Genomic DNA, 26,502 nt, shown 5'->3' with positions numbered 1-26,502 from the left:
ATGGAGATAGCAAAGAAAAAAGTTAAATGTATGGAGTAAGCACTTCTTTACTAGTTTTCACCCTTCAGGAAGGGTGATAAATCTGGTTTATAAGTTGTTTTTAAAAACATAAGAAGTGTTGAAATATTAGACTTATGATTTGATTAAATGCTTAGAATAATTTGATTAAATGTATAATCAAGTTTAAACATGCAATGGGATTTGGTAGAATCCGTGAATTTTGATTAACTGGGTACATTTTTTGAGGAATGGTGATCAATAAATTTTTAAGGTTAATAAATGTATTAATATAAGTACAAGTAGTAGTGAGCAGTTTTTTCCGTGCCAGAAGCCATTAGCACACTGATGAATCTATCAGCTCATTCCTGCCAGTATAGAAATTATCCTGATACTCAGAACTGTTTTTTTCTGGTGAAAAGTCAGTGTTTAAAGAAATGTATTTACGAATCACCTCAGAGACTCCAAGATGCTGCTTCATGTAAGACTTTTTTTTAAAATAAGGAATTGTTTATAGAGCACTTCACAGCAGCCAGGAAATTCTGTGCATGAATTTATTTCTGCAACTGTGACCCAGTTGGGCTGGCCAGGAAGGACACTGCAAAGATTCTGGAAGCTCCCTCTGCTGGCAGTGGGGGAGGATTGGGAACTTGTTGCGGCCAGAGGCCTCTTCTAGGAGGGTTGTAGGGTTGGGGTCTGGGGCATGCTCAGAGTCTCATGCACATGTCCTAGGACCACTTTGGGGAGAGATGCCAACTGCTGTTCATGGATTTACTCCCCTCATCCATACTCCCAGCTCTCATTTATGGGGCAATTTTTGTACTGAGTTTTGTGCTAGACAGTTGGCTCACCCAGAGAGTCTTTGTTTCTAGGAGGGAGAATAAGTGGCAGTGTCAGGTAAAAGGGCCGAAGACCAAGACCAGACCAGGCCACAACAAGCCTTTATTAGGGGAATAGATCTGCCAGGCTGTCTCTGAACAAAGGAGAGCCAAAGCAATATGGCTGGGGCAGGGAGAGTCTTTTATAGAGACTGGGGTGGGGTTTGTAGGGGCAGAGGTGGGGTTGAGTGAGGTAGTGACTAGGGAATGGAGGAGCTGGTGATGTCAATAGGTGGTAGAAGGTGAGCGAGTATTAGGTTACTTTCTAGGTGGGAACAGGGTCATGCTGGGAAGAAGGGTTTATTCTTTGGTGGGAGCAACCATCTTGGCATGACATCACACAGGGGAGGGGGCAAGGCACCATAGGAAGAGGGCAGCTACTATACATAATAGCTGCTGAGGTGGTGGGAGACCTATCAGGCAGCAGATGTGGTGGTGCATGCCTGTTATTCCAGCATGTAGGAGGGTGGGGCAGGATGATCACATTGTGAGTTTCAGGCCAGCCTGGCTACATAATTAGCTCGAAGCCAGCCTGAACCACCTAGCAAGATCTTGTCTAAAAAAAACCCCCCAAAAATAACAACAACAAAATTGAAGCTGCCAGCCCCTGAGAGACCCAAGAGCCTAGCACACATTGCCAGCTTCCAAGAGAATACAGATGGAGTCAGATCTCTTTTGGAAACTGGATTCTCACTTGCCCCTCTGAACTCCAAGTTGCTGTTGCTGTCATCAGAGGAAATCAAATGGTACTTGGAATGATTTTCTCTGCACAGACACTCTTCCATTTTTTTCAGTATACTGTCCTCTTCTATGTGATTTTATTTTTATTATTAATTAATTAATTTGTTTGTTTGTTTGCTTGAAACAAGGTCTCGCTTTGTAATGCAGGGTGGCATTGAACTCATTGTGTAGCCCAGGCTGGCCTCAAACTCCTGGCAATCCTCCTGCTTCAGCCTTCTAAGTGCTGATTTTAAATTGATCATTTGTTTTGGGTCTGAGCATGTTACTTAGGTTAAGCCAATAAGGGTGCAGGTATTGAATTTACTTCATTTTCTTTCCTAAAAGAGATGGGAAGGAAACAACATCAGAGATATATACTATTCATGAATTTTTAGAAATAACTAGAAATCAGGGTATATGAAACATTTTAGCAGCTACCTGAAGGAGAGGGCTTCTGCCTCCTTCATGTATGTGTGAGCCAGGGCTCCTGGAAATAAGGCCAGGAGCTTGCTGCTTGCCTGCCAATTGCACAGTCAGTCAGTTCACTAGTAATCTGGAGCTACCTTTAGGTCCAAGAAGAAAGATGGCTTTTTTTAAAAAAAGTAAAAATCTCTTTAGATGCTACTATGTGATTTTTTTTTTTTTTTTTGTGGTACTGGGGATCGAACTCGGGTCCTTGCGCTTGCACAGCAGGCAACGAAACCACTGAGCTAAATCCCCAGCCCTACTATGTGATATTTATTGGCATCTGACCACTATCTGATTATTTGTTAGGAACTGATTTAGTTTTTTACCTAGCTCATATATGAAGCTGTATATATGAAAAAATATTACACTAAACAAATACCTCAAATAAGATTTCATGTACCCAACTCAGCCTCTTAAGGCACCCTCAAGAGTGCAAGGGTGATCTGGCTGTGATGTCTGTCACCCCATTGATCACCACAGTTGATTTGGCTGATCTAGCTGACTCTGTGGGGTTCCCCTTCCTCGCTCACCACTCCATGTGCTTCTCTCCTGAAGCTGTGCACTTAGTTGAAGAGGACAACCTTCCCAGATAGAGGAAGACTATTCTTTGGTCAAGGTATATGAATAGATGTGGTCCTCTGCTAGAATCTCTAAACAAACTCAAGGGAGCCAGGTGATCCTAGCTCTCAGGAAGCAGAAGCAGGAGGATCACCACAAGTTCAAGGCCAGCCTGAACTACATAGTGAGACACTATTTCAAACAAAACAAAACAAAAAACAGGAAAAAAATGGGAGAGGAAGGAAGCAAAGAAGGAAGAAGGGAAAGAAGGTGGGTTGGAAGGAAAAAATAAATCCAATGAGGCATTGACACCTGTAATTCTGAGCTTGGGCAAGAGGATCACAAGTTCGAGTCACTCCTGGGCAACTTAGTGAGGCGGCCCTGGGTTCAATCTTCAGTACTACAAACACACATAAAAAGAAGAAAAAAGAAATTGTCTCTACCCTTGGGAATCTGTCTAGGACACATTAATCACTTTCCATATTGCTGAGAGCTGTGTTGGCACCCATCTTTCCTTGTAATGAATAGCTATGAAAAGGCTGCGTGTCTCAGGCTCTATGCTAGGCTTGGGTTCCAATGCTGATAATACCTGCCTAATCTCTGCCTATTGTTGAGCCATCTGAAAGGCACTAGATGAAAGGACAGTGTAGTAGAGGTTGAAGTGGCATTTTCTTACAGTTCTTTCATTCATACTGTTATTCTCACTGCATTCTATTGCTTTTTTGTTGTTGTTTGTTTGTTTTTTTGGTACTGGGGATCCAACTCGGGTCCTTGAGCTTGCAAGGCAGGCGGGGGAACCACTGAGCTAAATCCCTGGCCCTCTATTGCTTTTAACATCCTGCTTTGCACCCTTGAAACAGTGAGTACATCCCATGCTCAGATCTTGGTTTCTAAATTCTCCAATAACAGGAACCAGAACTCCATGGAAAAGTGGTTGATTCCAGGGAGGGGTGGGCCAAGGAAAATATAAAATGAGCCTGGAATACTTTGTAGAACAGATTAAGTACTTCTCATCCAAAATGCTTGGAACCAGAAGTGTTTCAGATTTCAGGATTTTTGTATTTTGGAATATTTGTATGGACTTTACTGGTTGAGCATCCTTATCCAAAAATCCAACATCTGGAATGCTATAAATTGCAAGATATTTTTTTGGGGTGGTAGTGATACTGGGCATTGAACCTAGGGCCTTTGCACTGAGCTATATCCCCAGCCCTCTTTAAATTTTGAGATAAGGGTTTCACTAAGTCACTAAATTGCCCAGGCTGGGCTCAAATCTGCTGTCCTTTTGCCTCAGTCTGCCTAGAGCACTAGGCTTACAGGTGTGCACCACCATGATCAGCTTAACTCTGCAACTTTTTGAGTCTCATGTTGGCCCTTAAAAAGTTAATATTTTGTAGCATTTCATTTATTTTTGGTACTATTTCAGATTTTCAGATTAGGAATGCTCAGCCTGAACCAGGAAGTAAGGATGTGGTAAGAAGAAAAGAAAATTAATAAAAGACATGTCAGGAGGACATGGGAGCCAACCTGAGAGCTCCAGTCAGAATGATTTGAACAGCAAAATAGCTGTAGTATTTTATTTTTTTTAATTTTTATTTATTTATTTATTTTTGGTACCGGAGATCGAACTCGGGTCCTTATGCTTGCGAGGCAGGTGGCAGAACCACTGAGCTAAATATCCGGCCCTGTAGTATTTTATTATAACCCAACAAGTACAATGGCTACTCATGAGTCCATACTGATTAGATTATTGAATAAAAAATAAGGAAGAGGGGACAACCTTTCCTTACAGTATTCCAGTTAACAAAAGTAGAATGGATAAGGGAAATAGGAAATCCCTGTGGCAGCCACAGTAACTACTTCAGGCAGAATGCACAGAGGCATGCTAAAATTAGTGGCCAAGATTTTAGAGGAATGGGATGTCTATATGATCTCAAAGTATTTTTCTTTAAATATTCATCAGTTATTGTGGTGATTTTTAACTGTCTCATCCATAAATCCTCTTCAGGAGATGGCACTTAATTCCCAGGCCCCAAGTGTGAGTTTGTTGACTCAATTCTAGTGTGGAAAGGGAAAAATAGTGACATGATAGTCAAGTGATCAAGATTAACAACAGTAGGGATAAAAGATAGGTATTACAGACCCTTTTCTGATATGACAAGAAGAGCATATTGCCTCTAAGAGTCTTGTCTAATCATGAACAAGCATCAGACACCCAAATACTCATGATCTTCAAAAGTATCAAAGTCACGCAGTTTTAAGAGCAGACCAAGGAATCAACACAGATAAGAAGAAACAAGGAGACATGCTGAGCAAATGCCTTGTGGGATCCAGAACTGAATCCTCTAACAGAAAAGGAACATGAATGGGAGAACTGAGAAGTTCAAATAGTGCCTGACATTTAAGTAACAGTTCTATTAGTGTCCATCCAAATTCAGCCTGATTGTATAGCAGATGTTAATATTCAGGAAAGCCAGTGCATAGAAACTCTGTGCTTTCTCTGCACTTGGCTCTAAGCCTAGAATCATTTCAAAAGAAAACATTTGCAAGGTGTGGTAGTGTAAGCCTGTAGTCCCAGCTATTGGGAGGCTGAAGTGGGAGGATCCCTTGAGTCTGAGTTCAATGCCAGCGGGCCTGTGCCTGATCTATGGAAACCTTTTTGTTTCAGGGGTGATGCAGTGTGTGATTGCAAAGTGTTCAATGCCTTCCTAAACATGATGGCAGATAAAGTAAGCCTCTTCAGAGCATAAGCATCCACCTGCTGCAGAGCATCATACAGGGGTACTATTCTACCTTCTCTTCTGAATCTAGGCCAAGACAAAGGAGAATGAAGAGGAGCTAGAGCAACATGCTCAGTTTCTGTTGGTGAGCTTCAACCACATTCACAAGAGGACAAGGAGGGTGACAGACAAGTACCTGTCTGGTCTGGTGGATAATTAAGTTCCATTTCCCATTGATCTTTGTGTGCATGTGTGTAAATGTTTGTGATTTGGAATGAGGGGAACTCATTCTTATATCATCAGTCCAGAAGACAATGGGTTCAGAACAAAAGCTCTCAGGGATGATGTAGCCTTCCCCAGAGTGTCAGTTAGTTTACTCCAGAAGCCTCTTTTCTGAGCTATTGAGATTTTTGGCCTTGATATGTAGTCCAGGCCAGCCTTGAGGTTGCTCACTGTGTAGTCCTGGCTGGCTTTTAACTCATGCTACTCCTTCTGCCTCAGCCTTCCGAGTACTGGGTTCATAGGCCTGGTGAGATTTTTTACAGTACCTATCTTGGTGACAGGAGTCATGTCCCTTTGTCTCTAAATCTCACCTACGATGGGAGGATCCAGCCCATCATCTCCTAGCCCAGGGTCCAGCCAACAGTCCCTAAGTAGAATGAGTAAACAATGGGCTTCTCAGGAGCAAAAGCCCACACTGGCACTATTCTACTCTGTGTGCTAGGAACCAAAGCAGACCCTCTTGGGACATGTCCCCACTCTGATGAGAACCCTCAGAGATGGTCAGGTCCACCCTCTCTGAGGTGTGCAGGCCAGTGGTAGTATACACCCACACTAAGCCTGCCTGCAACTCCCTGAAGGTCCAGGGGTTTGGGAGCTTGCTATAGATGCAGCATGCCTGGTCCAGGTAGCTTCACTATTCAAGGGTAAGTCAGAAGCCTGCCAGGAGCCACAAGAATAAGAACAAGTCTTACACATATGGGAGATGTGTCTGAGCCAAGCCTTTTGAGGAGTGTGCCATGGATGACCTTAAAGTTACATAAAAGCATTGCTTCTCCAGCCCTGAGGCCACCAGAACCCTCACCTGTTACTTTTAGGAGCTTTTTCTTTTTACCCTAGGGCAGTGTGGCAAACCTATGGCACATGTGCCACAGCAGGCTGTTTGTATCATTGAAAGTTCTAAAGGGTTCACCATCACTGCCCTAGAGTATCATGCACAAATTTTTTATCTGTGCGATGATGTGAAAAATATTGGGGAACCCTAGCTGATTACCAATAATTCTCCAGATAAATTACTAGAATTATTTTGGGGAGGGAGAGGGTATGGCCCGGCTAGTGTAACCAAGACAGCCTGTTGTTATCAGGGTTGAAGCAGGCCACCTGGGGCATGTTAGGCCTTGAGGAATGGGACTTGCTGGGCTTAGGAATCATTTCTGATCAGCCACTATGGACTTTACTGTGGAAAGCCTGCAGAGGGCTGGTGCCTGCCTGAGGGTATCCTGGCATACCACCTTCAGCAGCCATCAGCAGGTGTAGCTTGTGCTGGTGCAGGGGGAGGAGAAGGCGGTGCCCCACCCCCACTCCCACCCAGGGAGTGAAGGCACCTGGGAGGCTCGACTCCTGGGCCCTGAGAGCCTGCCTTGGGTATAGGTTTCCCCACTTGCTCTGGAGTGGGACTGTATTGAAGACCATGCTGGACATCCTGCAGACTCTATCCCTGTCGCTGAGTGCTGTGAGTATCCTGGGTGACCTGGGCTGGCCAACGCACCCACTGTCCACCCTGTGTTGTGGGGTGCTCCTCCAGTGATATGCCTGAGACTAATTTAGGCTATACGTGGTGAATTTGCTCATGGGAGGGGCCCAAATCCTGCCTGATGTTTCCCAGTAAGCTGCAGCAAGTCTGGAAGACCATGGTGGATGGGGCACTGGTGGGAAAGGGTGGCAAATGTACTGCTAGGCCAGTGGGTTGGCTGCGGACACCGCAGGAAGGCAGGTTGGAATAGGACTCTCACTGTGCTTACAGGACATTCATAAGGACCAGCCTTACTACAGCATCCCTGACGTGCCCTATCAGATCACAGTTCCTGACACATACAAAGCCCGAGAGGTAGGCCCTACCTGGTCCCTGCACTAAGGCCCGTTTTCACTACCATTCCCTGAGTATATCAGGGCAAGTACTTGACTACAGGAGGTCCCTCTGTACCCAGCAGTTTAAGGTGTGAGTGGTCTTGGCTTTGTTCCATAGTGAGGACACTGAGCAGTGCTGGAGTCCTGCTGCAGAGGGCAAGGGCTAGCCTTGGCCTCGCCTGCCTCCTGACCTGTGAGTTTCAGACATATTGACTTGGAGGCATATCACCTTTTTGCTGTTTTGGTAATAGAGTGGGACAGCTTTGGCATTGACTGACAGGCAGAGTAAATAACTCCAAATGAGGACGATGAACTGGGTATCTCCTCTCCCTGACTCAGTCTCAGAGCCCCTGCTATGGTAGGATAAAGCTCAGCTCAGCTCAGCTCTGTGCTCCTGCAGCCTGGGACAAGGACATAGAAACTCATAGAAAACACACCTGGTTAATCTGAACGGGATCCAGACCAGCTGTCACTGGGGAGTTTTCTTGTGCTGTGATGTGGCAGACATGAGGATATTTGCCACCCGGAACAGCCTTCCCTTTAGTTATTGACCTGGGATATGTTGCACTGTGTGTGCCTAGTGCAAGAATTACAGACCAGGGCCGGGGATTTAGCTCAGTGGTTTCGCTACCTGCTACGCAAGTGCAAGGACCCGAGTTCAATCCCCGGTACCAAAAAAAAAGAATTACAGACCACAGTGTATGTGACTTCCTGTACCCTGGAGCCTTGGTGTTAGAACATGATCATTATTAGGACTGCTGTAGCCAGGCACCATAGAATGGATAGGTTAAGGAATAGGAAATGATTTCCTCACAGTTGTGAGGGCTGAAAGTCCCAAGATCAAGGTATCCACACAGGTGGCTGCTCTTCATGGCTACCCTCTCACTATAGTATGTCCTTCCATGATCTCTCTGTGGGAACATATCCTTAGTGTTTCTGGGTGTTCAGATTTCCTCTTCACATAAGGATACCAACCAGATTAGATTAGGGACCATCCTAAGGCCTTTTAATTTAGTCACCTCTTTCAAAGTTCTGTCTTCAAGTACAATTTTATTCTGAGGTACTGGGAGTTAAGGTTTTATGAACATAGTTTTTTAGGGAAGAAACAATTCAGCCCATGTCAGTCACTACAACAGTCTGGATAGGCTGACTTCAGGTTATTAAAAAGCATTGTCAGGGCCAGGGATTTAGCTCAGTGGTCCTGCTGCCTGCCTTGCAAGCGCAAGGTCCTGAGTTCAATCCCTGGTACCAAAAAAAAAAAAAAAAGCATTGTCACCCACTTCCAGAGCATTGTGAAGGACTTTGCTGCACACTGTGGAATGATCCTGCAGGAGGCCATGAAGTGGGCACCTACAGTCACCAAGTCTCACCTACAGGTGCTTTCTTGAAGTCATCAAAAAGCGATCCGTGTGTGTTCATAATTTTTAATTTTTATTAGTACATGTTTGCAATACAGAATGATTGCATTCATTGTGGAGAATTGGTACATGTAGGCAATCTTGATAAGGTCCTTTGAGCAGTCCAGGGAGCTTTACACAGGCACAGTGAACTCAAAATACAAACAGCAGTAGTATGAATAAACAGAGACCAAGAACATCAGTTGGTATAAAGCCTGAGGATACTGGACACTCAGTACTAGCAACTCAAGGTAGTGCTCTGTTAGGAGCACCTTGATGGGTGAGTGTGCTGGCCGTCAGGACGGGCAGTCCTAGACCTGACCATTCACACCAGATGAGTTGCAGAGTGTGTGGCAGGACTTGGGGCTCCTAGTGAGATGAGTGGGGCCTGTGTGGTGGGCAGAGGAGGCCGCTGGAAGACCGCAGCAGTGCCAAGAGCTGAGTGCATTGAATAAACCTTAGGCAGAGCCAGGGACTTGTGTCCCAGTAAAGCTCTACCTGGAAAAAGACTACGTAGGCTGCATGAGTAGGTACATAAGAGTTTTTCTCAGATAAAAGTACTGGCTTATAAATGTGGATGACTGAAAGGTGAGCCATTGTTGTAGACAGTCAAAAAGAGACAGAACAAAAATGCCACAGTATGTGAGACTGGAGAGTCACCTTAAAAGGGGTCAAAGAGCTGGGTGTGGTGCCACACACCTTTAAGCCTCTGGGAGGTTGAGGCAGGAGGATCAAGTTCAAACCCAGTTTGGGTAATTTACTGACTTATCAAGACCCTCTCTTAAATAATTAAAGGGCTAGGGATGTAGGACAGTGCAAAGGCCCTGGGTTCAGTCCCTAGTACCCCACACAAAGTGTGGGGAGGGGGCAGATCAAAGAAAAGAAAAATGCCACTAGTAGGAATCTAGGTTAGCAAAGAGCAGGCATGTCAAGAGGAACTTATGAAATTGACCTCACATTTCAAGGCCAGTTCAAAGTGTTTTTGAGTCTGGGCCTGGTAGTTCCTGCCTGTAATCAAAAGTATTTGGGAGGCTGAGATAAGAGGGTTGCAAGTTTGAGGCCAGCCTGTGTAACATTGCAAGATCCCAACTCAAAAAAAGAAAAAGAAAAGAAAAATAGTTTCTAGGTATGGAATCCAGAAAGGGTAGAGCAGCCAGCTCCAGGAGCTTTTGAGGCTGCTTGGAAATGCATTGTACAAGAACATAGGGCTTGTATCTGGGATTGCTGTGAGTTTCCTCCTTCTGCAAAGGGGTTGAGCAGCAAGGGGGAGCTGGACCAGGTGGACCCTGTGTGGGACAGACCCACAGGCTAAGCTGGACAGAGCCACTGGGCTGGGTAAATAAGCCATTTGATGCCTTGTAGTTTTCACATTTGCACACTGGAATTCTTCAAACTGTGGCAGTTTTCCAAACTATTAATATTTGGGAAATAATCTGATTGCTGTTGTTTCATGTAATCTGTAGTCTAGAGAGGGGAAGAGCCCTTTAATGCCTAAAAGGTTTAGTGGACAAAAAGGAGTCAGTAGAAAGACTTTTTTGTTTTCTCTAGCATTTTCTCAGGTAACCTTGTCCTGGAAAAGAAGTAGAAAATGACAGAGCTTGAAATGCTCTGCATGTTTCCCCCAGGTGCCACCCTTGGCAACCCACCCCCATCCCTGCTTTCCCGTTTCCACAGCAGCCTACCCTTTCTGAGCATCACACAGCTCTCACTGCTCAGTCCCACCTCCCAGCCTCAGTCTTCCTGTCTGCCCTCATCTATGCCTAACAGAGTGGTTCAGTTTTAATAGCATCTGGTCAATATACTTCCTTTTAAACTTGATCACTAGCCACTCTCCATAACCATGGGATCCATGGATGTTTTTCTGTGGCCTAGTTTTATGTGTATGCTCCTGTGTGTTTTTCTGTGGGGAGTTAGTTTCTGTTGATGTATAATCCCCCAGCCCCCAACTCCATAACCTTACTCCTGTAGGTGGTGCTCTAGTGGTGTGAACCCCTGTGGTCCCAGATCAGGAGGCCTCCCTCCCACTTCTGGGCTCAGCCAGGTATCCCTTTGTTCCAATGCCTCCTCCATTGGCCAGCCAGGAGGGCTCAGGTGCTTGTCCTGGGCTCCTGATGTCTTGCCTGCCTTGGACAGCAGGGGTGCTGCAGCAGTGACCATGGCCTGTATGCAGGCTCCACCCCATACTGCTGCACACTGTCCATAGGACCAAGACCTTGTAGCTTATGTCCCAAGTGGCCAACACAGCTCTAGGTTAAGTGGTAGATTCTCAGAAAGGAGTGATCCTCTCCTCTTAACCATGTGACAGCCACTCTGGGGCTTGGGCCTTGTCCTCATTCATAGATGAGCAAGCAGCACCCAGTCATAGACCTTATTGACTATCTCAGAGCTGAGGAGTAAGGTGCAGATGCAACATTGAAACTTGGTGCTTCCTCTGCTACTCCACACCTTTTTTGTAAAGCTTTATTTTTCCCTTTAAGTGAAATAGCATGTTTTCTTCCTGTTTTAGGAATATCTGAACAAACATCAAAACTAGGTGTCAGGACTGTCCCAGCACACAGGGCTGGCCATGGCTACTGAGAGCATCCTTCAATTTGCCGGATACAACAAGCAGAACACAACTCTCGGGGTATGTGCAAACCTCCTGCTGAGCAGTGACACCCCCCCTCTTTAATTTGTGGAAGCAGCATTATAGGAGTGAGAGAAGGACTCAAGTTTATGTGTAGTTTGTTGTGAAATTCCCCTCTGTACACATGTGTTGGATGTGTGTGATGTGTGTTGACAGACAGGAGTTGGGTGACACTCGTGAAGGAAGAGGTGGCAGCCCAGCCTTGGCAACTCAGTGATTTAGAAAGAACCTGGTCAAAATTAAAAATAAAATTAGGGCTGGGGATGTAGCTTAGTTCAAAGACCCTGTCAGTCTCTAGTACCACAAATGAAGAGGACAAGGAAGAGAAAGAGGGAGGGGAGGAGGAGAACAGCAGCCATTAAAACAGGCATTTCCTTATTATACTTATATTTTTAATGTATAGATTTATGGAGATCAAAAGTTGATTTGTTAATGAGGTCAGATTTAGATTTGAGTGTCTGTATCCAAAAGGAAAGAAACTGACCTCTTTTAGATAGGGACAGCATCATTTCATAGTTAATGTTTATGTGGAATATTCACCTGGCTCCCTAATAGTTCTGGGGTGTGGAACTGCGCACATGTACTTCAGCTTCATCTTGTTCTGCTTGAGATTAATTTAGGGGAGAACCAGTTCACAATGTAGTGGTTTCTGAGTTAAATTAGAGCTGAAAAGTAAATGAGAATTAGAGCAGGCAGTTAACATCCAGTGATGAAACTGGCCAGCCAGTGTTGTGTTTTGGCATCTAACAACCCTAGTGCCCACTGCCCAATCACTCCCTCACTCAGGATTTGGTTAATCTGAACAGGAGCAGGACTTTCAGGGCATGTGTGCTCTTTGACTTTCTCAGCATCAGGTGTGGGCTTTACATGGGGAGGTACAGATACTGAGCACCCAGGAGGAAGGGTGGCAGGACTTCCCTGGGACCCAAGCAGGAAGAGAGGAGTCCTTGCCTAGGCCCGAGTGCTCTCTGGACTCTGTGCAGGGCCTGAGGCAATGCCAGGGGAAACACTTGTCTCCAGACCTCATTCATAGTAGAGTGCTCACCTCAAGGTCACTGACTTTCTCCAAAGACACCAGCCTCAGCACATGTGACCAGCTGAGCCATGTGCAGCCAGCACTCAGACCTTCCTGTGTTGGCAGGACACAGTGGGGTCAGTGCCCTGAACTAGGCCTCTCTACCACTTGGAGGACACAGTCAGGTGAGGAGAACTCACAGATTTTGACTGCGAGGGCTTATGACTACTGAAAGGGTCGCAAAAGAAGGGGGGGGCACACACGGACATTCAAGCAACCTTTATTGGGGCAGCAGTCTGCACCCTGCCGGGCTGACTCACAGGATGGAGACCAGCAACTGCGTGGGCTGAGCTGGAAGCTTATATAGGGATCTTGCAGGTGGGAGAGCACTAGTCCATTGGTGGGGGTGGGGGATTGGGGCTGGGGTGTGTAGCAATAGGTTTTGGTGTGTGTGTGTGGGGGGGGGTGGAATCACTGCATTCAGGAAGCCCCTATCTTACTGGAACATCTGACCACAAAACTGGTGGGGCAGAAGGACCTTAACTAAGCAGAGAGTCACTAACAAAGGGAGGTCATGCCTTAGCTATGCGGAAGTTCCCCGTTCCCTGTGGCTGGAGTGGGACAGGGGGAAAGGAGAGGAGGGGGCTTGCTCTGTGGGGGCTCTGAAATACCTAACAACTACTGCTTCAAAGAGTGATTAGGATGAGAAGTTTGCCAGGTATAGTGGCACATGCCTGTAGTGCCAGTCTGTTGGGAGCAATGCTACATAATTCTAGGGAAAAATCATTTGAGTGGGCCTAGTTCTCCTGCCTACAGCCCAGCTATGACATTCCAGGCATAATTGCATTTTGGGGTCACAACTGAGACCTCAGTGATCCTGCAATGCTGTAATCTCCAGGACAAAACCACACCTGTAGAGACGCCAGGGAGGAACCAAATCTTCATCTGCATAGTTCCTCATCTTCTTAGATTTCCACTGCCCCCCAGCCTTTTGTTACACCTTGTTTATCCCAATGTGAAGTACTGAACTCTATATTTCACTTGTTACTTTTGTTTCCCCATGTACTGAATAAAAGGTGCTGCAAGCTAGGGAGCTTTTGTCTTTGCTGCCCAGAGCAGCACTGATCAGACCCAAAGATCAGCTTCTTCTCAGTCTCATTTTTCTACCTTTCCTGTAATTCACCGTGTGCTGCTGTGGCTCGCAGGAGACTAGGACTTACTGCAGAGGTTCTGGTAATGTCCCCTTCCCCTGTTCCCTACACCAGTCCTCATAGGCTGAGAGGCAAGGTCCTAAGTAAGTTTGAGCCTGGCTTGGATATGTAGCATCGCAGCAATATCCTGTCTCAAAATTTGAAAAAAAAAGTTTAAAAAGGGCTTGTATGTAGCTCACTGCAGAGGCCCTGGGTTCAATCCCATTACAAACACACACATACACACACACACACACACACACACAGACACACACACTCCTTTTCTAGGATCAGGCCAGCTGACTTGTGAGAGATCTATTTTGCCTAAAAGATTTTAATCTTTGTTCTCAAAAAGTTAAATGTAAGTTAGGTTTTACCCTCTCCAATGCTAAACAGACAGAGATACATTTAGTTATGTGTCCACTTGTTAGTTGTGCTCAAGAACCTAAGATACTTTTGCCCCATAGAAAGCACTGGAGAGTGCAGCACCCTTGAAACATCTCCCATCATATGATGCTTTGAGAAGAACATTCTTGAAGGACAGTCTCAGCAGCAGGATATCAGCCTAATAGGACCACTGCATCAGGAAACCTCAGCAAGACCCTCCTCCAGCACCTCTTGGTGTCTCCTCTGCTGTCCTCTGGCTGATTTAGATTGGGCATACTGGGTACATGGGAGCAATTTTAGAAGGGAGAGATCTGGCTTGCACTTTGCCCTACCGTATGCCATTTGTTGTTCTGGGGGCTTTGTGTATCTTACTGCGTTGACCCTACCTGTGATAGCTTTGTGAGAGAGGCAGTTATTCTCACTTATTTTGCTTTTTTGGTACTGGGGATTGAACCTAGGGCCTTCATACATCCCCCAGCCCTTTTTTATTTATTTTGAGATAGGGTCTCACTAAGTTGTTATACTACCCAGGCTGGGCTCAAACTCAGAATCCTCCTGCTTCAGCCTCCCAAAGTGCTAGAATTACAGAAGAGTGTAATCATACCGGGGTTTATCCCCAGTTTTCAGGGGAGCACACTGAAGTTGAGAGACATTAAGTGCCTTCTCCAAGCTCACAGATGGTTAATGTCAAGCCAGGTTCAAATGCAGTCCTGGTTAATGCTAGGTAGGTGCTGTACCACTGAGCTATATCCTTGAGCTCCCCACCCCCACCGCATGATGCTAAAGGCCACACTGCAAAAAATGTAAAACACTTCTGACTTTGTGCATGTGTGCTCACATGCATGTGTGTATATATATATACGTGTGTGTGTGTGTGTGTACATGCACAAATGCAGTATCGGATATTGAACCCAGAGACACTGTACCACTGAGCCCTTTTTATTTTTTGATAGTCTCATTAAATTGCCCAGGCTGGCCTCGAGAACTTGCAGTTCTGCCTTAGCCTCCACCACATACAGCTATGTGACTTTTGTTTTGTTTTTAAAGAAGCTAGTTTAATATTGTTGTACAAGAGCCATATAATTTTGTTCTTGCTTGTGTTTTGCTTTTCCCCAAAATTTATATTTTCTCCTTTGACCCACTTTATGCCTACTCCCCCAGTAAAAAAAGTCCCTCCAAACTCCAAACATTTGAGAAATTTCTCTTTTATTAGTAGTATCAATATTTCAACATGAGTTGTGTCAATTTGTAGTAAATGATGCTAAAGGAAAAATGTGTGCCACTGGCTGAGCAGGAGCTGCAGAGTGGATAGCAAGGAAAAGCCAGGGTTAGGAGTGTTGCACCCAGTGAGAAAGAACCAACCGGAGATGGATATTAAATCCACACAGGAGTTTATTACTGGCTGGGACCCGAGCCAAGCATCCAACTGGAGCCCGGAGTGGGGGAGATTAACATAATTTATACACCTTTGAGGCCAACAGTTTCTAGTCCCCCCTATGGGATAGAACTAGCAAAGCAAGCAAAAGGTACAGAAGCAGAACGTCCTGCTGTTAGAACATTTGTTAACAATAGTTGATTAATTGTTGTTTCTAAAGAGACTTTCTAAGGGGAGGAGGTTTCTAAGCTTCCTCCTTCTGAGTTCATCTAAAGGGCAGGGAGGTGGGTCAAGCAGCAGTATGGAGTCTGTCTTGCTAACTAGGGTCCTTCAAGGAGAAGAAGCTGCCCAGGGTACTGAGCACCTGGGTCCAGAAGTGGGGAGGGCCTGGGAGGCTGAGGTTTACAGGAAGATACATATGAGGGAGTGGTTTGCCTTCGTGCTCAGGGGACACACCTTTCCAGACATTTGGGCAGCTGTTGGATGGTTAAGGGCCCTGCTAGCTTTTACTCCCACCTTCGGTCTCCCTTTTGCCATCACATTCAGAAAATTTTAGTACCAAGTGCCTTCTGGAGGCACTTCCCACATCAAAAATTTTTTATTTTCTTTTTCTTTTTTTTTGGTACAGGGAATTGAGCCCAGAATCTTTGCACTGAGCTACATCTCTAGCCCTTTTCTACTTTTAACTTTTATCTTAAGGCAGGACCTTCTTAAACTGCTGAATTTCTGATGCTAGGCTTGAACCTGCAGTCCTCCTCCCCCAACTTCCTGGAGTGCTGGGATTATAGGCATGCATCACGAATCCTGGCTACATCTAAAATTTTAAAAAGATCTTTTTGTGTGTGATATATCTGATTCTAGAACCTATTCTAAAGTATTTCATCGTATTTACTTATTGGCACAACAATTTTAGTAGCCCCTGGATCTGAACTTGTCATCTTCTCCTTCTTCCTCTTCCCTTTTTTTTTTTTTTTTTGGTACTGGAGATTGATGAGCTACATCTCTTTAGCCTTTCTTTAGTTTTTATTTTGAGACAAGGTCTCACGAAGTCTCTAAGTTGCCTAGCATGGGCTCTAATTCATGATCCTTCTGCCTACCAGAGTGCTAGAATTATATAGGTGTGTGCCACCATACCCGTTTGATCTGGACTTCTTAATTAGACTTCTGTGTAGTCATGAAAAAAAAAGGTGATGTTTTGACGATCTACAATAATTGCCTTGTTTTTTTTTCCTGTAGGCAAATCAGCTAACCGAGCACCTGGCTTTTGTGACAAAAGATTACTCCAACTTCATGGCTTCCCTGATTTGCACAACCCCTATGCAGGTGAGGTAATTTTGTCACCAGTGTCCAAGGTTTAGAGCATTCTCGTGGTTTGATGCCATTTGGCTCTTTTTTTGTGGGACATAAGTAATGAGTCTGAGCAATGTGGAATTCACTCAATTTAGGTGGCTTGAGTAGCATGGAGCCCCAACACTATTGGCATATTTTGGAGCATGTACCTCACATATGCATCTTCTGACTATGCTGAGGAATTCTGGGTTTTGGCTTTTTTTAAAAGTGGTGACAAACACTTGTTGAGTGCCATGCATTCTCCTGGGTACTTGCTGAGATGTGCACACTATGATTCTGATTCTACAGTTAAAGAAACTAAGGCTCCTGAAATTAAGTAACTTGCCACAGTCAGGCAGAACAGCTTTAGGAACAACCTCTCTCAGCTCCACTTTTTTTTTTGTACCGGGGATCGAACTCGGGTCCTTGCGCTTGTGCAGCAGGCAGTGAAACCACTGAGCTAAATCCCCGGCCCTGTCAGCTCCACTTTGAAGGCTTTCACCCAGCACACTGCAGTTTATTGGTGTAGTTTTTTGTTTGTTTTTTTTTTTGGTACGGGGAATCAAACTTGGGTCCTTGTGGTTGCAAGCCAGGTAGTTCCCTTATCCACAAAACACAGAAACTCATTGACACCATTGGGAACTATGAAAGTTTGTCAGTAGCCTGATCTGAGGGGGGCTCCCCTCCCCTGAAACACTGCCTCTTGTTTATTCCAGTGGTTGCTCTTCACTGGAGTCTCTGCAAGTAGAATCCATGCTCTGCTGAGTGACTGTTGACCACATGCTGGGAATTGCTGAGAGTCCATTCCACATTGATTTCAATACCCTGGTGGCAGAAGAAAGTCTGAATTTGAGAGAGAGATTTTCTTGGGGTTGGGAGTGGAGGACGAGTCAGATCTTCTTTATAGTTTATGAATCAGAAAACACTTCCTGGGAAAAATAATTATGTCTAACTTTAAAGACAATGAGGCAGCTCAGCAATAAAGTGCTTGCCTAGCATGCACAAGGCCCTGAGTTTAGTCCCTCGAATCTCAAACAAAAAGAATGCAACTGATCTTGTTTGAATCATTGAGTCTAGAGGAATTTTACTTATCTAGTCCATGTGTTTGTGTATGGGTCAGACCATGGGCACAGCACTGGCCACAAAAATAGAACAAGTCCCCTACCCTCAAGGAACATCTGCAGTAGTGGGGGTGCTAACAGGCATTTCTGGAAGAGAAATTCTTTTAGAAAAATCTGTTAGGTCTACAGTGGTAAAATGTGTTTAGCGTGAAGTCCTGGGTTCAACCCCCCGCACAGTGCATGCATGCTCATGTGCACACACACAAACACACACACACACACACAAACACACACACTGGCATTGCTGGTCCTATTGTGAGCATGGTCAGGTCCTCAACCAGGTCCTGGCAGCTGATCAGTTTGCTTCTTGCAGGAGTATGGAATGATTTGGTTCTCAGGTGCTACAGGCCAGATGTCTGACCTGAACAAAATGATGGTGCAGGATCTGAGTACAGCTTTGGACCACAATAATTCTCAGCACTATACACAGGCCACGTTCAAGCTGACTGCAATGCTCATTAGCAGCAAAGGTAATGCACATAAGCCCCGTGGAATTCTGGATCACTTCTAAGTGAATGTTTGCCAAAGTGGTTCTTAATAAACTGGAGTCCTGGGCAAAGAAAGAGGTGGTGCTCTCCAAATAGAGTTCTCTGTGGCATCTATGAGTGGAAAGTAAATAAAAGGCCATTGTTGGCCCTAGCTGGAGCTGACTGTCTTATCAACCCACAGAACCTTTGACCCAGCCAGGGTCAAAGGCCTCTGAATGACCTGTTTTTGATTCCAGATTGTGACCCACAACTTCTCCATCATCTGTGTTGGGGTCTCCTCCAAATGTTCAATGAGCATGGCATGGAGACTGCCTTGGCCTGTTGGGAGTGGCTGCTGGGTGGCAAGAATGGAGTGGAAGTGCCGGTAGGACACTGACCCTCAGTGTAGGCCTGACAGGAGATGCAAAGAGGCTGCCCTGGCAAGACCCTGGCCAGCCTGCTACCCTCTCAAGCCTTGGTCCTCCTCATAGATTGTGGTGTTAATGCCTGACTACACAAATATTGGAAAACAGAACACAGTTTGTTAGAGTGGCTTGTAGAGCTGGTATTTTTTCAAAAGATCAGTAGGGGGAGCCATTTCTCTACTGAAATTGGAAGACTGTCAGTTGAAGGCCTGTTGATATTGGTTCTGATGGGGGTGCCTGTGCATTCGTCGATGAGGATGGATTTTTTAAAAAATTAATTTTAAGGGCCGGGGATTTAGCTCAGTGGTTCCGCCACCTGCCTGACAAGCACAAGGACCCGAGTTTGATCCCCAGTACCAAAAAAAAAAATTAATTTTATTGGTGCATTTAAGGTATACAATATAAGGACATCATCATTGGAAATTTGCACCTTTACATAATCCATCTTGGTTCTTATTTTTTCCACATTCCCCTGCCCTCTCTTTAACCCCTCCAGCCCTACCTACAAAGACTTTGTTTCCATTTTTTTCCTCATGTTCCATTCCCTTCTTTCCTTTCCCCTACCCCTCACACATCCCCTTCCAATTTGCACCTTTTCTTCCTATTTCACATTATTTATTATACTTTTTAGTCCTTATTTACATTTTCAGTTTCTCACACTAGAGAAACTATTTGGTATTTACACATGTGTGTCCTATTTATTTCACTTAAGAGTATGGCCTCAATATGCATCCATTTAGCTATAAATGTCTCTAGTTTCTTGTTCTTTGCGGCTCAGTAGTACTCCATTTTATATTAAAAAAAAAAACAACACATCTTCTTTATCCAGTTTTCAGTTGATGGGCACTTGGGCTGTTTCCAAGATTTAGCTATTACAAACTATAAATATGGGTGTACATATATCACTGTGGTATGATTCTTTTAATTCTTTGGGGAAGATACCCAACAGGGGAATAGTTGGGTCAAATGGGACCTCTAGTTCTAGTTCTTTGAGGTATCTCCATACTGATTTCCACAGTGGTTGCACAAGTCTGAACTCCCACCAGCAATGGAGAAGGGTTCCTTTCTCCCCACACCCTGCCACCATTTGTTATTGGTTGATTTCTTGATAGCAGCCATTCTTTCTGTGGTCAGGTGGAATCTCAGTGTTGTTTTCGTCTGCATCTCTCAAATGACCAGTGATATTGAACATTTTTTCATATATTTATTTGCTGCTTTTACTTCATCTGAGAAATGTCTGTTCATTTCGGATGCCCATTTTTGAATTGGGTCTTTGAATTTGGGGGGTCTGATTTTTTTCAATTCTTTATATATTCTTGATAGTAGACCTTTGTCTGAGGTACAGCTGCTAAAAATTTTTTCCTACATTGTAGGTTGTTTCTTAGCTCTGTTGGTGGTTTCTCTTGCAGTGCCGAAGCTTTTTAATAAGATGAGATCCCAGTTGTTGATTCTTTCTGCTAGTTCCTGTGCTACTGAGGTTTTGTTCATGAAGTCTTTTCCTATGCCAATGTCTTCAAGAGTTCTACCTAACTTATCTTCCAGCAAGTTTAGAGTTTCTGTCTTACTATTTAGATCTTAAATCCACTTTGATCTTAGTTTAGTGCATGATGATAAGTATGGGTCTAGCTTTAATCTTTGACAGTCTGAAATCCAGTTTTTCTAGCATCATTTATTAAATAGGCTATCTTTCCTCCAATGAGGGTGTTTGGCTCCTTAGGCAAAGAGGAGGTGGCTGAGTATGTCTGGAGTTGTTTCTGCATCTTCTAATCTAGTCCACTGATCCTTGGGTCTGTTTCTTTGCCAGTACCATGCTGTTTTTATCACAGTAGCTTTGTAGTATAGCTTCAAGTTGGGGATTGTGATACCACCAGCCATGTCTCTGTAGCCTAGAATTGCTTTTGCTATTCTAGGTTTCTTCTGATTCCAAATGAATTTCTGGATTGTTTTCTCTAGTTCTGTGAAGTATATTTTTGAAATTTCTTTTTTTTTTGGTACTGGGGCTCGAACTCGGGTCCTCGTGCTTGCGCAACAGGTGACGAAACCACTGAGCTAAATCCCCAGCGATTTTTGAAATTTCAATCAGCATTGCATTAAGTCTATATAGTAGTTTTGGAAGTATGGCCATTTTCACTATATTGGTCCTTCCTAACCAGGAAGAAGGGATATCTTTCTATTTTCTTGTATCGTCGTTGATCTCCTTTTTCAGAGTGCTGTAGTTTTCAGTGTAGAGGTCTTTTGCTTCCTTTGTGAGGTTGATTCCTGGATATTTCATTTTTTTAGATGCTATTGTAAAAGGAATTATTTCCCGAATTTCTCTCTCAATGAGTCTGCTATTTGCGTGTAAGAAGGCTATTGATTTTTGTGTGTTGACCTTGTATCCAGCTACTTTACTGAATTTGGTTATTAAGTTTAGAAGCATTTTGGTGGAGTTCTTGGGGTCTCTATATAGAGTATCATATCATCAGCAAATAATGACAGTTTCACCTCTTCCTTTCCTATCTTTATTCCTTTCATTTCTTTCTCTTTTCTAATTGCTGTGGCTAATGTTTCCAGAACAATATTGAACAGGAGGGGTGATAGTGGGCATCCTTGTCTTGTTCCTGATTTTAGAGTGAAAGTTTTCAGTTTTTGACCATTTAGTATGATGTTGGCCATTGGTTTTTCATAGATAGCCTTAATCAGGTTGACATAAAGACCTTCTATTCCAATTTTCTGTAGCATTTTTATCATGAATGGGTGTTGGATTTTGTCAAATGCCTTTTCTGCATCTATTGAGATGGTCATATGTTTTTTGTCCTTGACTCTGATAATAGAGTGTATTACATTTATTGATTTATGGATGTTGAACCATCCTTGCATCCCTGGGATAAATCCGACTTGGTAAGGGTGTGTGATCTTCTTGATTACAGTCTGTATTCTGTTTGCCAATATCTTGTTGAGGATTTTTGCATCTATGTTCATTGGGGACATTGGTCTGTAGTTCTCTTTTTGGGTTGTGCCTTTCCCTGGTTTTGGAATCAAAGTAACGCTTCCAGGAATGAATTTGGAAGCCTTGCTTCCCTTTCAATTTCCTTGATGAGTTTAAAGAGTAATGGTGATAGTTCTTTAAATGTCTTGTAGAATTTAGCAGTGAAGCCATCAGAACCTGGGCTTTTCTTTGTTGGTAAGTTTTTTATTACATTTTCAACTTCACTCATTGTTATTGGGGTGTTTAGAATTTCTATACCTTCTTCATTTAATTTTGGCAATTCATGTGTATCTAGGAATCTGTCCGTTTCTTCTGTTTTCCATTTTATTAGAGTACAGGTTCTCAAAGTAGGTATTGATGATTCTCTGGATTTCTGTTGGATTTCACCTTTTTCATTCTTAATTGCATGGATTTGAGCCTTTTCTTTCCTTTTTTTGGTAAGGTTGGCTAAAGGTTTATCAATTTTATTTATTCTTTCAAAAAACCAACTCTTTGTTTCATTGATTTTTTTGTATCATTCTCTTAGTCTCCATTGCATTGATTTCTGCTCAGATCTTTATAATTTTCTTTCTTGTACGAGCTTTGGGTTTGTTATGCTCTTCTTTTTCAAGGTCTTGAGGTTCTGCATTAAGTTATTTAACTGAGTTCTCTCTGTTGTCCTAATATGGGCATTCACTGCTATGAATTTCCCGCATAGAACTTCTTTCATTGTGTCCCACAGATTCCTGTATGTTGTACTGGCATTATCATTTACTTGTAGAAACTGTCTAATTGCTTCTTTAATTTCCTCTGTCACCCATTGGTTGTTCAGGAGGGTGTTGTTCAATTTCCATGTGTTTATGGGTGTTTTGCGGTTTCTTATGTTATTGATCTCCAATTGTATTGCACTATGGTCTGATCATATACAAGGGATGACTTCTATTCTTTTACATTTACTTAGATATGTCCTATGAGCTAGCATGTGATCTATTTTGGAGAATGACCTGTGTGCAGCTGAAAAGAATGTATATTCTGATTTTGTGGGGTGGAACACTCTGTAAACATTTATTAAGTCCGTTTGTTCAATAGCTTCATTTAGTTCTAGAATTTCATTGTCAATTTTTTTTCTAGTTGATCTGTCTATTTGTGATAGAGGGGTGTTGAGGTCCCCCACCACAATTGTATTAGTGATTATTTGGTTTTTCATGTCCATTAATATTTGTTTTGTATAGTTGGGGGCATTTGTATTTGGTGCATATATATTTAGGATTGTCATCTCTTCCTCTTGGATTGTTTCCTTCACAAGGATGTAGTGACCATCTTTGTCTCTCTTAATTAGTTTTGGTTTGAAATCTACTTTGTCTGCAAATAAGATTGCTATGCTTGCTTTTTTCTGGGTTCCTGTCATGTGGAGAACTGTTTTCCATCCTTTTACTTTCAGTCTAAGGATTTCCTTTTGAGTTAGGTGTGTTTCTTGTATACAGAATATTGCTGGATTTTGCTTCTTAACCCTAAGATGCATGAGGCTCTAGAAAATTTCAAAACAGAAATAATCTCCCAGATAAATACAGATATGGTGAGCAGAGTGAAAGACATGATTAGAAGCTCTAGAGCAGAAACAGATAAGAAAATAGATGAGATCAGAAACATGCTGGAAGCCATGAATGCCCAGCATAAGAAAGAAATGGAAAACATGAAACAGATTCAAACAGATATTCAGGAGATTAAAAACTCCATTGAAAGCATGCAGAGCAGACCAAGAGAATCTGAAGACAGAATAAGATATAGAAGACAGGATTAAAAAAAATAAAAAAATAAAAGAATTTAAAAAATTAAACAAAAAAAAGACAGGATTGCAGTTAAGGGCTATGAAAACAGAGATTTCTTAAAGATAGTAAGGGGCCATGAGAAATCAATCCAACAGCTTCTAAATGATGCAAAGAAGAATAACATAAGACTCATAGGAGTCCACGAAAAAACAGGAGAAAGTACCACGGACATAAAAAAAACTGTTCACAGAAGTAATAGTAGATAACTTCCCAGACAGAGGTAGAGAATTGGATGTATAGATAAGCGAGGCATATAGAACTCCATCCAGCCATGACCAAAACAAATCTACACCTAGACGTATAATAGTTAAGATCCCAGAAACCGAACAGAAGAACAAAATTCTACAGGCAGTTAGAGAAAATAAACAAATCACCTACAAAGGAAAGCCCATCAGAATCACACCAGACTTCTCAACACAAACACTCAAATCAAAGAGAGCCTGGAGTGAAGTATTTCAAGCCCTAAAAGAAAATAACTTTCAACCTAGACTGTTGTATCCAGCAAAATTATCTTTCAAAATCGATGGGGAAATTAGATACTTCCATGATAAAGAACACCTGAGAAATTTCATGAACACCAAAGCAGCACTCCAAACAATTTTAAGCAATATCCTAGAAAAAGACAATGAAGGTCACAACTCCACGAGGCCCAGCAGAGAGAAGGCACCACGCAAGGTAAGACACTAGAGCATAAGGGGGGAAAATAAGAAATAAAAGAGCCAACAAGAGTAAAACATCATGACAAGGATGAGTCAATATCTGTCAATTATAACTATCAATGTTAATGGCCTCAATTCACCAATCAAAAGAAATAGACTGGCAGAATGGATTAAGAAGCAAAACCCAACAATATGCTGTATACAAGAAACACACCTAACGCAAAAGGAAATCCTTAGACTGAAAGTAAAAGGATGGAAAACAGTTCTCTATTTGTTTGCATCTAGTTTTTGGATTCCATTTGTTTCCTGTGTTGGAATTGCATCATGTTCCTCAGCTACTCTATTTTTTTTTTATCTGTGTCCTCTCTAGATTTATTCATCATGTCATGCACTATGGACACAATCTCTGCTGATATCTGAGAAATTATTTCTGATTTCATTTTTTCCAAATCCCTTTTGTTGCCAGTTCATGGAGTCCAGGTGGTTGAGTATCAGATTATTCCATCTTGTTTCCCTTTGGGGTTGCTTTAGGTGATCTGGAAGTCTAGTTTTGAGACTTGTTTATGTGTCTTCTCATTTCAGGGGTGGGGAGGATGTGTGTTGCTGGCACCTGCATGGCTTGCTTCCTTGGCGCTTGGGGTGGTGGTATGGCAGCCCGGAAGGTTCACCTCCTCTGCACTGGGGGTGGTGGTGTCTTGTATATTTTGATAAGCAGCAATACCAGCTTTCATTTGTAATACAGTTTGTGGCATTGGAAGAAAATGATTCTGTGATTGTTGAAGTGAATTATGTTATAAATGCAAAGAGAAGATAAAATATTAAAAGCATAAAAAAGAAGATATTTGTGGGAATGAGAATGCTCTATAGCAGGAGGATGGTGTACTTTGGGATTCAGGAAAGCTATGAGGTTGTCTGAACCTGTTGGTGTATTTGTGCACCTGTACAGTGAAAAAGAAGTACAAGGAGATGAGGGGCTGGTAAGATAAGAAAGACCAAAAGGAATAGAATAGAGAGGACAGAAGATTAATACGAGGGAATATAGGAGTAACTGAGAGGGGACAGAATATGCTGAACTAAAAACTTGAGGAATTTAGAAAGTGGGAGAAAGAAGGAAAAAATAAAATAGTATTGCTATGGAAGCTTGAGTTGCAGAAAGGAGATATAGAAGACACCAACTAAGCAGAGAAACAAAAAACCCAAAAACCAAAAACTACCCAACAGGAACTCAGATCAAATAATCCAGCAAGAGAATGTACATGCAATTCACGTGTGATCACTATGCCGAAAAGCCTGAGTGTTCACACAGTTTCCTTCTTGCCTTAGGTGCAGTCTGAATGCAGGCAGCCCCACCAAATTCCCCTCTTTTCCCTTGTACTCAAAACCCAAACAAACCTAGTCTCAAGAATTCTCTCCTTCAGCTTTCAGACAATCTGACGCTGACCCTGGGCATAGCTTAGGAACTCTTCCCATCTCAGGTACGATGACAGAGTCTGCAGGCCAGTTCACTTCCAGGTGGGGGGTCTGTGGAGTCCACGGGTGCACTTGCACCCTGGTGGGGGTCTTTGGGAATACTAGAATGAATTTGCATTCAATGATCAGGATGAGCTTGTCAGGGACATCCTTCCAGACTGCATGGAGGCAGTGAGCTTCTGCCTGGTTATAGCATCTCCTTCCTCCTTAGAGGTCTAGTGTGGGGCCCTGCTGGTTGGGTCCTATTTGCTGAGGAGCATAATGTGGCCCCCACTGAGGCATTTGGGAAGTCATCAGACAGACCAGTCTTCTAACCAAGACACTCACTCACTGCAGAGATTATAGTGACCCTTTTGCTCTTGTCAGAGTCCTGAGGAAGTAATATCAGAGTGAATTTAGGGCCACAATCAATTCATGAATGTTACTACTCCAGGGAGACAGGCTGCAGAACCAGGCTGAGGGTTTGGATTTCTTCCTGGAAGTTATCTTTCAGTACAGGCTACTCAGAGGAGACTTGCGCTATAGCTGGCAGCCAAGTGTCCTGTGAGCTGTCCTGTGGAGGCTCCACAGGGACAAAATTCTTAGTCTGATAGTAGCTAGAGGGACTGCAGAGGCCACCATGACAGTTCCTGTAGACAGTCCCTCAACCCCCGTGGATGCACCTGAAGCAGATATTTCTTCACTGGAAGTCCAAACTGGCCTCTTTGCTTTTTCCTACTGTGCCTATTTGACCCTCAGGAGCAGAACCATAGAGCAATTCTCTTATTGTTTCAAAGCACAGTGCTTATGAAAAGTCT

General features: G+C 43.4%; 1 protein-coding gene across 3 annotated transcripts in view; it reads left to right on the top strand.

The window, feature by feature from the left end:
- LOC101703111 (phosphatidylinositol 4-kinase alpha-like) overlaps positions 1-26,502 on the top strand; it is a 37,341-nt gene that overhangs the window by 6,000 nt on the left and 4,839 nt on the right. Inside the window, exons 3-9 of one of the 3 annotated variants that reach the window (XR_015447893.1) lie at positions 5,290-5,350; positions 5,433-6,871; positions 6,992-7,073; positions 7,365-8,844; positions 11,372-11,491; positions 16,695-16,781; positions 18,222-18,930. Coding sequence is in view for 1 of the 3 variants with exons in the window: in XM_087202709.1 (XP_087058835.1) it covers positions 11,432-11,491; positions 16,695-16,781 (147 nt within the window). In the remaining 2 variants the exon portion in view is untranslated. Of the gene's footprint in view, positions 1-5,289; positions 5,351-5,432; positions 6,872-6,991; positions 7,074-7,364; positions 8,845-11,371; positions 11,492-16,694; positions 16,782-18,221; positions 18,931-26,502 lie in introns of those variants that run through there. The other 2 variants (XR_015447892.1, XM_087202709.1) reach the window with 2 other exon arrangements.

Source organism: Heterocephalus glaber, unplaced genomic scaffold (assembly GCF_053883595.1).
Source record: "Heterocephalus glaber isolate CG9 unplaced genomic scaffold, H.glaber_assembly_v1.0 deba00001781, whole genome shotgun sequence".
In the NCBI taxonomy this organism is placed as follows: domain Eukaryota; kingdom Metazoa; phylum Chordata; class Mammalia; order Rodentia; family Bathyergidae; genus Heterocephalus; species Heterocephalus glaber.
This window is presented reverse-complemented; position numbering and strand designations above follow the sequence as displayed.